The 13,712-nt window shown below is 39.7% G+C and overlaps 1 protein-coding gene across 1 annotated transcript in view; it reads left to right on the forward strand.

The window, feature by feature from the left end:
• The window catches only part of syn2b (synapsin IIb), a 365,015-nt gene that overhangs the window by 205,510 nt on the left and 145,793 nt on the right, over positions 1-13,712 (forward strand). Inside the window, exon 2 of the mRNA XM_073072112.1 lies at positions 9,682-9,739. Coding sequence (XP_072928213.1) covers positions 9,682-9,739 — 58 coding nt within the window. The remainder of the gene's footprint in view (positions 1-9,681; positions 9,740-13,712) is intronic.

Raw genomic sequence — 13,712 nt, forward strand, 5'->3', positions numbered from 1 at the left:
AATGAATAAACAGTTGACATTTTGGGCCAAGAACTTTTCTCAGAACTGGGAAGGAAGGTGGAAGAACGATCTAAACATGGATTTAACACCAAACTTTTCATGAGATCAGGAAAGCCATCAGGCTGTTAAAACCAGAGGGGATAACTTCACTCATCCCATCACTAAAGTGTTCCCACAACCCATGGACACACTTTCAAGGACTCTTCATTGCATGCTCTCGATATTTATTACTAAGACAACTGCACTGCTTCAAAGAGTGCTATATGAGGTCTTCTTGCCCTTGGCCTTTAGGCTGTATAATGAGTCAAACTATAGCCGGGGAAGTGATGACTCCTTCCTGGTAAACTGTTTGTGGTAACTTATTTTTTAAGTTTTCTACTTCTTTTCTACTTCTCTTCTAATATTTATGCCTGTGCATTTGTAATGCTACTGTGACACTGTAATTTCCTTTTGGATCAATAAAGTATCTATCTTATTATTATTTTCTTTTATATTTGCACATTTTGTTGTTTGCCTTTTGCACATTGGTTGTTTGCCTGGGTTGTTTGTCTTTCATTGATTCTATTGTGTTTCTTGGATTTACTAAACTTTTGGCCACCGAAAAGTAAATCTCAGGGTTGTATATGATGTACTTTGATAACAAATTTACTTTGAACTTTGAGGTTAACTTGAAACCTGGGTACCTCTTTGTCCCACCGCAACATGCCACTTGCAGAGAAAGCCTGCAGTGAATAATCAAACAACGTAGAGTGGAAATAATAAAGAAAATAAAGAATTAAAAGAGATTCACATAATTGTAGTTGAAGGTTTTGTTGTGCACTTACAAAATGTACAGAATCCTCGGACTATCAAATCAAAACATCAGCGTCAAAGCTTGCGCCAGAACTCAAGGGCTGATGCTGCCGTGGCATTTCTGAATTCATTAGTTATCTTCAAAGTTGGTTGCCATGACAGGTGTTCCAGACACTGCTTCTAGGCTTGTTTCAAGCGCAATGCTGAAATAAATCTGTTGCAGGCCAGGGCTTGTGTGTGCTATATACATACATTCTAAAAGACGTTTATGCTTTGTTTTCATTTTACATATGTTCTTCCTACTGCCAGTGCGAATAATATTCAGTCATAAACTGGTATATGTCCCATCAGTCATTTGAAACTTGTTCTTTTATGTTATTTGCAGCTTGTGCTAATTGTTTATTTCTCAACATTATGTTATTCTCTCTGCGGGATATCACTGCCTTCAGTTCTGCACTTGCCATCACTGGAAGCCATATTCTCGTTAATAGGTGCCTTTTAGATACAGAATGCTACCTGACAGACCCATTTCAGTTCTTGCGATGTTTAATGATTAGCGGGGCTGCACTCACTCTGCGTATCCGCAGCTGGAGAGCACGTTTCATCTGTTACCCAGACTGTGTCACGGAACGACTTATCTGCATTTGCATAAAAAATAAAGCTGTTGCAATTCCACAAAACCTGCAAAAGCGGCATTATAATTCATGATGAACTGAACAGCGTAGGCTGGTACAATTTAGCACAGAGATTGATATCATTGTTCATCATGTTTAGTTTTGCAAGTAGGCTACCATTACAAAGAGTACACAAACAACATTTACAGAATTGGGATGTATTGTTGATTTTCAACTGCTGCCAAAATCCAGTTATACTGATCCCTGCATAAAACATGCATGAGGACAATTATTTTCTTGGAAAAGCCAGTGTACTGTTCGAATGTTGAGGAACACTGATGTGCACTGTGCATAAAGGCGGACTTCATTGTTAACATAGATTATTAAAAAGAGTCATCGAAATATAAATCCACTGTGAACCGTAACTTTGTAAAAAATTTGTTTAATTTCAGACATGCTCAAATCTGAGATGAAAAATTAAAGATTAAAGAGAGATTAAAGATTAGCTTTATTGTCACACACGCATCAAACATGCAGTGAATCAGAATCAGGTTTAATACCATCGGCATATGTTGTGAATCTTGTTGACTTTGTGGCAGCAGTACCTAATAATAGAGAAAAACCTGAATCACAGTAAGTGTGTGTATATATGTTTGTACACACACACACACACACACACACACACACACACACACACACACACACACACACACACACACACACACACACACACACACACACACACACACACACACACACACACACACACACACACACACACACACACACACACCTCTCCTTATCTGCAGGGGATTGGTTCCAGGACCCCCCACGGATACCACAAAACGCTCAAGTCCCCCATATAAAATGGCGTAGTATTTGCACATAACCTACATACATCCTCCCGTAAACTTTAAATCATCTCTAGATTACTTATAATACCTAATACAATGCAAATGCTATGTAAATAGTTGTTATACTGTATTGTTTAGGGTAGTGGTCGTCAACCGGTCGATAGCGATCGACCGGTCGATCTTTGAGACGTCCCCAGTAGATCCTGGGAAAAAAATGAAAAATAAATACACAAATACATTATGCCTGATAAATCTTTTTGATGCAAAAATGTAGTAACTTCTACTTTGAAAAAGGACCACTCGACAGCTTCATGCCCAAAAGGAACAACTTTATCTCGGACGGTAGAACGATATTTGCATACGGAGGTTTTCACTAATGTTCACCAGGCAGAAAGACCGGAAGGAAAACACCACAACCTCTTCACAAACAGTTTCCGTAGCGGGAGTATTGCTGTATTACCATGATCCTAATAAGATATTAGCTTATCTTTATAATGCTCACATTACAACACTTCTCCCCTTTAAATTTCAATATTCCCCAAATGTAAAAGAAATGAGAAACAAAAACAGTGGTGTCATTAGCTTGCGTACCCCTGAAACTTATACTAGTATCTCAGTAACAGTTTACCAATACCAGGAAAGTTGAGGAGCTGAAATCGGGGTTGAAGGCCCAGCAAACATTCTGCTCAGAGGACGTGGATCGACAAGTGTTAAAGGACTTGTCACTCTGTGAATATTTTTCACGACAGTTTGATGAATCCCTGGATGTAATGTAAACAGCTCAGCTTGTTGTATTTGTCAGAATGGCTTTCCAAGATTTTACAACAAAGGACGACTTCCTCACTCTTTTGCACTTAAAGGAGAGAACGAGAGGTGAGGATATTTACAACGAGTCTGTGAAAATGACATCCCCATTCATAAACTGGTGGCAATTACTACTGATCGGACCCCAGCAATGCGCAGTGTGCACGTTGGTTTTATAGCACTGTGCCATAATGACCCTGATTCTCCCAGCTTCCTGGATTATCACTGTGTGGTTCATCAGCAGGCCTTGGCTGGGAAGGTCATGGACTTTTCTCATGTAACACTGGTGGTCAAACTGATAAACTTGATTCGAGCAAAAGCGCTTCAGCACCACTTATTCAAGGTGTTATTGGATTAGCTCGATGCGGCTATGGCCTGTTCGATATGCTAGTTACAGTGTTTCCCTGTTTGAATTAATTCGAAAATTTGACAAAATCATTTTATGTCATTAAAGTTCAATTAGCCCAAATAAAGGACCTCAAAATGGAAGCACAATCTGAGCTGTTTTTTCTCTAAACGATTTAGTAGGTCGATCTTGCCTTTCACTAAGGCCGAGGTAGGGGATCTTGGGCTTAAAAAGGTTGATAACCACTAGTTTAGGGAATAATGACAAGAAAAAAAAGTCTGTACACGTTCAGCACAGATGCAACCATCGTAGCTCTTCTGGGAACGCTGATGCCGCCTTGGCATCAGCTGATCCCGATTCTCCCGTGATCTTTAAGTTTTTGAGGCTGTAGCGCTTTACATATCTAGCCAGCCTTCCGTTACTAGCCTTAAAATCCTTCCTCTTGCTCACAACACAAGTCGCGAACGGACGAGACACGAGGCGAACAATGTTCAACTTCCGGATTTTCCCGGTCCACGGTTGGTTGAATCCGCGCATGCGGAACCCACGGATAAGGAGGGCCGACTGTATATACACACACACACACACACGCACGCACATATATATAGTGAGTAGTGAGGTAGAGTTCATGTGTTCAATATCCATTCAGAAATCAGATGGCAGAGGGAAAGAAGATGTTCCTGAATTGTTGAGTGTGTGCCTTCACACTTCTGTATCTCCTTCCTGATGGTAGCAATGAAAACAAGGCATGTCCTGGGTGATGAGGGTCCTTTATAATGAATGCCACCTCACTAACACTAACAACCAACACAGTCTGTGGGTGTGCTGGGGGCAGCCCCCGAGAGCCACCATACATCTTATGCCAGCATAGCATGCCTGCAACATACTAACCCATATGCCTTTAGAAGTGATCCAGAAGCTCACTCCTAAATCCCTTTGTAATTATTTTATGATTTACTTTCGATACCATGAATTAACAACATAAGAATGTATAAACTCGTAGCTCTAATCTGCGAAAGAAGGATCGGCTGAACAATGTATGAGAATCAATGAATCGGGGAACTGTTAAAGCATCTTAAACTGCTTCATCCTTAGTAGCTCGCTCTGTATATGCAGAGTCATAGAGAGCAGGTCCCGGGTGGTGGGGGTCCCTGATGATGGAAGCTGCTTTCCTGCGACAACACTTCATGTAGATGGGCTCAATGGTGGGGAGGGCTTTACCCGACTGAGCCGAATTCACAGCCTTTTGTAGGATTCAGAAGAGCTAGATTACTCAGAGCCTTATACACAATTAAGAGTATTTTTAAATTGATCCTAAAGACAGTCAGTGTAGTAATGCTAAAACTGGTGAAATGTGCTCAGACGTCCTTTTTTTGGTTACGATTCTTACTGCTGCATCTTGAACGAGTTGCAGCCGATTTACATCTTCCTCGGCTGTCCTGAAAAGAGTGCATTACAGTAGTCTAATCGGCTAAAATGATGCCAATAATAACACCTAAGTTCTTTATTTCTGGCTTGACTTGGAAGGCCAAGATGATCAAGTTTTTTTTTCTAAGATTCACACTTCTTTTTATTGCCACCAATAACCTAAATTCCTGTTTTTATTTCCTTAAATTTAGTTTAAGGAAATTCAAACTCATTCATTCTGTGATGCCAGTAAAACACCAGACCAGAGGGTTCAGAGCCTTAGGGTCATCTGGCATAATAGATAAAGACATTTTAATACATAAATAAATTAATACATACTTGGTGACGCAGGACAAGATAGGACAAAGTCAGCATGGTTTCCTTAAGGGAAAATCCTGCCTGAAGAACCTGTTGGAATTTTTTGAGGAGATTACAAGTAGGATAGATAAAGGGGATGCAGTGCATGTTGTATATTTGGATATTCAGAAGGCCTTTCTTTTTTCAATCTTTTTATTAATATCAACATGGTAAGATTGATACATAATTATTGGGATTACAAAACTACAAAATTAAAATGAGCATAAAAAAACATAAGCAATAAGTACAATATAGTTAAGTCTTCCCAAATCATACGTAATACAAATATAATATGGATAAGACAAAAAAACTAGGTATATCAATATAAAAAAAAGAAAAAGAAGATAAAAAGAAAAAAAATTATTACCCCATAAAACAAGAACTAATCTAACAAACTAACCACTAAGTAATAGAAAAAAAGAAAAGAATAAAAACATGGGCTGTTTATAGTATCTAAGAAAAGACAAAGAATCATCAGTGTCACCAACTCCGATCCTCTCTACATGTATAAAATCAGAACCAGAAAAAAAATAGGATTGGAACAGGGTCAAATTACATCATGTGAAAATATTGAATGAACGGCCTCCAAGTCTTTTCAATTTAATAGAAGGGTCATATATGACACTTCTAATTTTTTCCAAATTTAAACATAACATAGTTTGAGAAAACCAATGAAATGTGGCAGGGGGATCAATTTATTTCCAATTCAACAAAATAGATCTAATAGCCATTAATGTAAGAAATGCAATCATCCGACAAGCAGAAGGAGACAAATGAATTGACTCCATCACTGATAAACCAAAGATTGCAGTAATAGGATGAGGTTGTAAATCAATATTCAGTACTGTGGAAATAATATCAAAAATGTCTTTCCAATATTTTTTCAAAAGCGGACATGACCAAAACATATGAGTTAGAGAAGCTATCTCAGAATGACATCTGTCACACATAGGATTTATGTGGGAATAAAAACGAGCTAATTTATCCTTGGACATATGAGCCCTGTGCACAACTTTAAACTGTATCAATGGATGTTTAGAACATATAGAGGATGAAGAAGGCCTTTGACAAGGTGCCACCCATGAGGCTGCTAACAAAGTTAAGAGCCCATCGTGTTTCAGGAAAGTTACTGGCATGGTTAGAGCATTCATTGGCTAATTGGAAGATGGCAGCGAGTGGGAATAAAAGGCTCCCTGTCTGGTTGGTGCTCTGTGGGGGTTGGTGTTGGGACTACTTCTTTTGGGATTCTGTTTTTCGTGGATGTCTGTGAAGAGTAAGAATTTCAGGTTGTGTACTATATACATTCCCCGATAATAAACAGAACCATTTGAGTCTAATGGGAGAGGGTAGAGTGAGAACAACAACGAGCCTTGCGGCACACCAAACACAATATCATGCATTTTGACACACAATCACCACAGCTAATGAAGAATTTCCTCCCTGTTGTATAAGATTGCAACCAGCTTAAGGCAGTACCAGAAAGACCTATCCATTGACTAAGGCAGTTTATGAGAATGCTGTGACTTATGGCATCAAATGCTGTGCTCAAATCTCAAAGTTCGAAAAGGTTGAAAGGTTTATTTATTATTAAAGTATGTATGCAGTATACGACTCCGAGATTCATCTTCTGCAGATTGCCACAAAAACAAAGAAAACCAGGGAAGTCGGTCAACGAAAAACATCAGCACCCCCCTGCCCAAAAAAAACACCAAATCTCACAAATGGCAAAACTAGGAGAGCCAAGAACTGATATGTTAACTGTGTTGGCATTAAGCCGTAAATCATTAACTACCTCAAACAATGCACTTTCTGTACTATGATTTGATCTAAAACCTGAAAGATACTTGTCAGAATTTTTATTCAAGTAATCACTTGTCAAAAAGCTACTTTTTAAAAAGTTTTACTTGGAAAAGGCGGGTTGGAAATAGGTCTAAGATTGTCCAAAACAGAGCAGTCTGGAGCATTTTTTTAAGTAGGAGGTTCAATTACTGCAGTTTTTAAGGAATCTGGAAAATGCCAGAAACTAATGAGCAATTAACTATGTCAATTAGTGAATCAGAGGCTTCTTTAAAAAAGCCTGTGGGAATAAGATCAAGGACACAGATGGATGGTTTTAGTTGAGTAATTATTTTTCAAAGTTTAGGTAAACTTGTTTTAGTGAAGGAGTTTAGTTCACAAAGTTGAACTCATTGAAGTTCAACAATGTTTATTCTTGAGTTCTGTTTTACATTACATCTTGTATTATTTATTTATTTTTCTATAAAAATGCAGCAAAGCTCTCACTTTCAGCCTCAACTACTTTCAGCAATTATTTCATCAATGCAGCTGGGTTTACCAGACAATCAATAGTTGAAAATGATGCTCTTAGATTACCTGCACTCCAATTAATAATTTTAGAAAAGTACGACTGTCTCTCAAGATGAACTGTGGTGTTGCATTTAGTTATATGAGCCCTCAAGATTTGATGATGAACTGTTAGTTTAGTCTACCTCCATTCAACATGCTGGTGAGCGTCTTGTGAACTATCTCCAGTGCAGCTCATTCGTTCTCTACCGTGGCAACGGGAATGACACACCCAACCCATCAGCACTTTGCTCTTCAACAGTTTAACTTATAATGGGCTGAAGAAGGGTCTTGATCTAAAACACGGACTGTTTGTTTTCATTTCCATGGATGCTGCCTGACTTGCTGAGTGCCTCCAGCATTTTGTATATGTAACTTGTACGCACTTTTAGGCATATAAAACAGGAGCTCCAGTTCTGGAGGCAACTTGCAAAAGAAGGACATTACCGGTAATCTTGTTGGAATCCACTGTACCATTTACAGATTTTATAGGTTTGCCCACGTCTTTCTTCCCAAGTTCCCTTTAAACTACCAAGTGGCTTGCTGAATATTTCTGCTAATGTAAATGTTCTGCTCTTATCCTTTATCTTATTCTGTACATCTTTTAAAAAAATAATTATAATCCCATTTTCTTACCATGATCATGTCATCTCTCATCAGCATAACCACCTAAACTTTGCTTCATCCTCCTTCCTTTTCTTTTCTGAATTGTAAGGTTCCATGATATTCAACTGCCTCTTCCTTGTCTTCTCTTCTTAATTCACTGAAGTCACAAATCCTCTAATCATGAGCGTAGTGGTAGTGGTTTATTTGGTGAAAGGTGATTACATGATCGACAAAGTTCAAAGTGAACGTGTTACCAAAGTGCGTATATGTCATCATATCCTACCTCAAGATTCATTTTCTTGCAGGCATTCACAGTAGAACAAAGAAATACAATAGAATCAATGAAAAACTACACACACTGACAAGCAATCAATGTGCAAAGAAGACAAACTGTGCGAATATATAAATAGCAATAAAAATAATAATAAACAAATAATACCGAGAATGGGAGCTATGTGGTCCTTGAACATAAAATCCATAGACTGTGGGCTCAGTGTTGAGTGAAGTTATCCATGATGGTTCAGGAGCCTGATGGCTGCTGGGGTAATAACTGTTCCTAAACCTGGTGGTGTGGGACCTAAGGTTGCTGTATCGCCGTCCCAATGGCAGCACTGAGAAGAAAGGATGGTCTGGGTGCTGGGTCTGCTTCCTGTGGCAGTTCTCCTTGTAGATGGGCTCAATGCTGGGGAGGATTTTTCAGGTGATGGACTGATGATGGATGCTGCTTTCTTGTAGATATGCTCAATGATGGGAGGAATTTTTCCGGTGATGGTCTAGGCCACTTCCATTACTTTTTGTAGGCTTTTCTGTTCAAAGGCATTGGAGATTCCATACCAGGCCATGATGCAACCAGCCAGGATGCTCTCCGCTGTGCATCTGAGCAATCGCGTAAATTCACAGTGGCTGGACATTCTTGCTGTGGACTTTGTCCTTTACTAAGATCTCATCGTCATTATGTGCCGTGCCATATGACATCATCATTATGTGCTGTGCCATATGACATGAGTGGTCATGGTCTCCATGACCATGATTGTTCTTAGCAAATTTTTCTACAGAGGTGAGCAGTGTCTTCACAGGACAGGTGACCCCAGCCATTATCAATACTCTTCAGATATTATCTACCTGGTATCAGTGATCACATAACCAGGGCTTGTGATATGCACCAGCTGCTCATACAAACATCTTGGCTTCCTTGGTTTCATATGACCCTGATCAGGGGGCTAAGCGGGAGCTACAATTTGCCCAAGGGTGACCCGCAGGCCAGAGGAGGGAAGGAGCACCTTACATCTGCTTTGGTACATACATATCTCCAACCCGCCATCCAGTAAGCTCTAATTATCTCTATTCCTGATAACTGCAAATGATTGCTTCATCGCCCAGATCTTTACATCAGCTTTATGATATTTTTACTGGATCCTTCCAGTCTACCATGCATTCTTACTTTAATCACGAACAAAGTCAAAAAAAATGTTTTTAGAAGATCACACTAGTTTAAGCATTACCTATAGTAAGTGCTTTCCAGTCGGTAGATAACTTATAAATTTTCTTTTCTTCTTAGGGCAAAGCTGTTTCGTGGAAAAAAGGTTCATGGAGAATATGATATTAGAGTGGAACAGGTCAGTATTCTTCCTGTCTTCAAAGTTGTTTATTATCATGAAATGTAAGTGAAATGTGATTAATGAATGGACATAATCATCAACCCACCTAGGGTAAATGCTAATCCTGCTTGACTAATCAGTTAATGGTTAATCGAAGTTTTGATATTTAACCCAAGAGATTCTGCAGACATTGGAAGTCCAGAACAGCACAGACAAAATGTTAGATTAACTCAGCAGTTCAGGCAGCATCTATGGAAATGAGTAAACAGCGGACGTTTTGGGCCAAGACCCTTCATCAGGACCGGAAAGGAAGGGGTAAAATGCCAGAATAAAAAATTGGGGGGAGGGATAAGAATGTGATAGGTGAAGCTTGGTGGGTGGGAAAGGTAGAGGGCTGGAGGAGAGGAAATCTAATAGGAGAGTATGGAAGAAGGAGGGACACTGGAGGAGGTGATAGGAAGAGCAGAAGATTGAGACCAGAAAGGAGAATAGAAGAAGGAATTTTGATAATTACCTGGTTGAATGATCACAGTGATTAAATACTGCCTAGCCTGTCTCACTATTGGATGCAGCAGGAAGGACTGGAGAGCTGTCATCTGTGAACAACAGTTTTTACTATCTTTACATTAATGGTAACAAACAATAATTTTCTGGGGCTGACCGCAGGCACTAGAATAATTGACAAATAGCATCTGATGCCAGCAAATTTCAGAATGAAAATAAGGTGTGTCATTTCATTTGGGTAAAACAATAGATCTCAATGACACACCTAATCAAATAGTGATTCTGCCTAATGTGATACAATTGTTCAACTGACAACTTTTATGAAAATAGCCTTTTTGCCTTTTATTAAAGTAGCCTTGGCTGTTGAATGCAGTGGTCTCATTTGCTTCATGAATCTCCATTATGTTCTGTAACATAATTATAAAAAATTACTTGTTTATGTCGCAAGGTATGACACTGAGATAATAACCACCACTAGTGATATTAATGGCTAAGTCGATAAAGAGATGATATGATATCCCTGTGTTCGCCACTGTAACTGAGGTATCAACCCTTTTGTTTGTCCAGTGTTATTATTAATTTTAACACAAAGTCTCATATCCAGATAGATACGTTTTCCTTCTTTTTATTCCATTTAGACTAAACATGCATTCCAATCTTTTGCAAGAATGTTTTAGGTTATTGTTTTGGTTTGTATGGTAATAGTGAATTTATTGATTCTGTCTAATTGACAAGCAGATGAAGCTTCCCCTTCCCTGAGTTCCATTTTACTAACCTGATGATCGACCAGCAGAGGGCGCTGCTGAGCTACCCATTCGATCACACATTCTTTCAATGTTATGACTGCTTTTCATCAGTTCATAAATGTCTCCATAATTTATTTAATAATTGATATTTATTTATTTAGAGTTACAGCAGCCAACTGATTTAACCCTAGCCTAATCACAGGGCAATCTCCAATTTCTAATTAGCTTACTACCGGTATATCTTTGGAAACCAGAGCACCCAGTGAAAACCCGTGCACTCTCAGGAAGGATATACAAACTCCTTACAGATGGTGGCGGAATTGAACTCCAAACACTGACGCGCCACAATGTAAAAGCGTCACACTAACCACTACGTTACCGTGATGCCTCTAAATTTCAGAGTTTTTTATTTATTTTATCAACTGAGATACAGTGCAGAATAGAACCTTCCGGCCCGTCGAACTGTGCCACCCAACAATCACGGGACAATCTACAATGACCAATTAACCTACCAACCAGTACGTCTTTGGACTGTGGGAGGAAACCGGAGCACCCAGAGGAAACCCACACGGCCATGGGGAGAATGTACAAACTCCTTACAGACAGCGGTGGGATTTGAACCCGTTTGCCTGTACTGTAAAGCGTTGTGCTGACCACTATATTACCATGCAGCCCTCAGATGAAAGAGTGTAATTATAAGAATAAAATAACAGATAAGAGCATTTTGAGTGTATCAAGTATTCCTAGGTTAATTGCAAATGTAGACATTCCATGGAAATTACATTTAATAGTTGGCTTCAGCTGTAAAATCACAATAAAATGTGATTTTATCCACTTTTATTTGATAAAGTTATACTTGTTAGATTACAGAAAACACAGGCTTTACAGGTTAAAAGTCAAATAGATTATTAAATTCTTCCCATTGGTAACAATTCTGCTAAAGCTAAGCTTCTTTTGCAGCTTACGGAATTATGAAGGTCTCATTAATTTTTAAAAGATCATAGACTCCCTTGGCTGCAGTATCTTCTGAATTCCCATGGGTTCCATCTGGTGGTGATTGATGGTGTGTGCACCCTCTCGAGGGTGAATCAAATCCGCTACAGTCTAGAGATGGAAAGGTGTTTGTTTAAATCTATCATATGGCACCCAAGAGAAATCAGCTGTTTTGGGTTGGGGGAGATCATAGAGGAGAGAATCTTGAGGTCAAAGAAAGTGAGGGATCAGAAAGTGTGACACTAGTTGCTATGTAGATCAGGGTCACTAAAATGGCTGACCAAGGGGGTCAAGGCTGAATGGAATGCTGAGGTGTGACAGGTTGGAAGAACACTTGTAGGCATAGGATATTTTGAAGATTGAGAGTTTGGCACTATTGAAAAGTTTTTACCAGAAGGAGAAGTGTGTGTGTGTGTGCGCGCGTGCGTGTTTGAGAGCAAAACGGGTAAGTATTCTACTTGAAGAGAAGGTACCTGAGGTAGACTCACAGTACTGGAGCAGATCCTGATGAGACAGCACCCTTGTGAATAACACTTGTGAATAATCATCCCAGACATTGTGAAGCCTCTTCTATATGAGCAGCTAATTGATAGAGATATGTTTTGGAGGATGAATATCTGGCACTGTATCCAGTTGGATGCTGGTGTACAAGTCCAGGCTTCTCCAGGTGTCAAATGGAGAACCCAGAAGGTAATTCATGGACGTAGATCACGCTTGTAAATTTGTTTGTTGTCTGTCATGCATACAAGCCAGGCTACTGACTTTCAATGGAGGAGACTATAGATGTCTTTAGTTATGACAAAGAAAATCACAAGTGTAGAACATCCTTGTGAATTTAATTGCCTCCCCCTTTTCACCATTCCCTATTCCTGTTCTCCTCTCACACCTTCTCTTTGTAACTACTCATCAACTCCCTCTGGTTCTCCTCCCCCTTCCTTTCCTTCCATGCTCTCCTGTCCTCTCCTATCAGATTTCCCCCCTCTTCAGCCCTTTATTTCTTTCACCAATCAACTTCCCAGCTCTTTATTTCACCCCCTTTCCCTCTCCCAGTTTCACACTATCATCTGTCGCCTTCTACTTCTTCCTCTGACCCCTTTCCTCCTTCCTTTCCAGTCCTGATGAAGGGTCTCACCCCGAAATGTCCATAGATGCCGCCTGGCCTGCTGAATTTCTCCAGCATTTTGTGTGTGTTGCTTGTATTTCCAGCATCAGCAAATTATCTCGCGTTTGCACCCTGGTGAATTTGCTTGATCCCTGTACTACAAAGAGTTTGGTGCTCAAACCAAGCTGCTGACTTTCAGTGGAGAAGACTATAGATGTCTTTAGTTATGACAACAAGCTCAGATTCAAGCTTGTTCTCAGGGTCAGAACAAGCTGTGACCCTTGGCCAATGCACAACACAAAAGACACGAGAAAATGCCGTGGCCCATGCCTGCATGCAGCAAGGTCTGGAAAACATTAGGCATGGGCTGATAAGTAGCAAGTGGTATCTCCACCGTACAAGTGTTGGCAATAATTATCATCAACAAGGACATGGCTAACCATATCGCCTTGATATTCAGTAGCATCACCACCACTGAGTACTTCAACGTCAGTTTTCTGGAACCTGTAAGTCATTTGGTCAAGCCTCAAAAATACAGTGGCTACAAAGGGATGGGGATCTTGTAGCCATTAACCTAACTACTAAATCCCCACAGCTATGCCATTATGTACAAAAGGAAGAAAGACAAGGGAAGAAGGTGGATGAT

Source organism: Hemitrygon akajei, chromosome 19 (assembly GCF_048418815.1).
Source record: "Hemitrygon akajei chromosome 19, sHemAka1.3, whole genome shotgun sequence".
Classification (NCBI taxonomy): Eukaryota; Metazoa; Chordata; class Chondrichthyes; order Myliobatiformes; family Dasyatidae; genus Hemitrygon; species Hemitrygon akajei.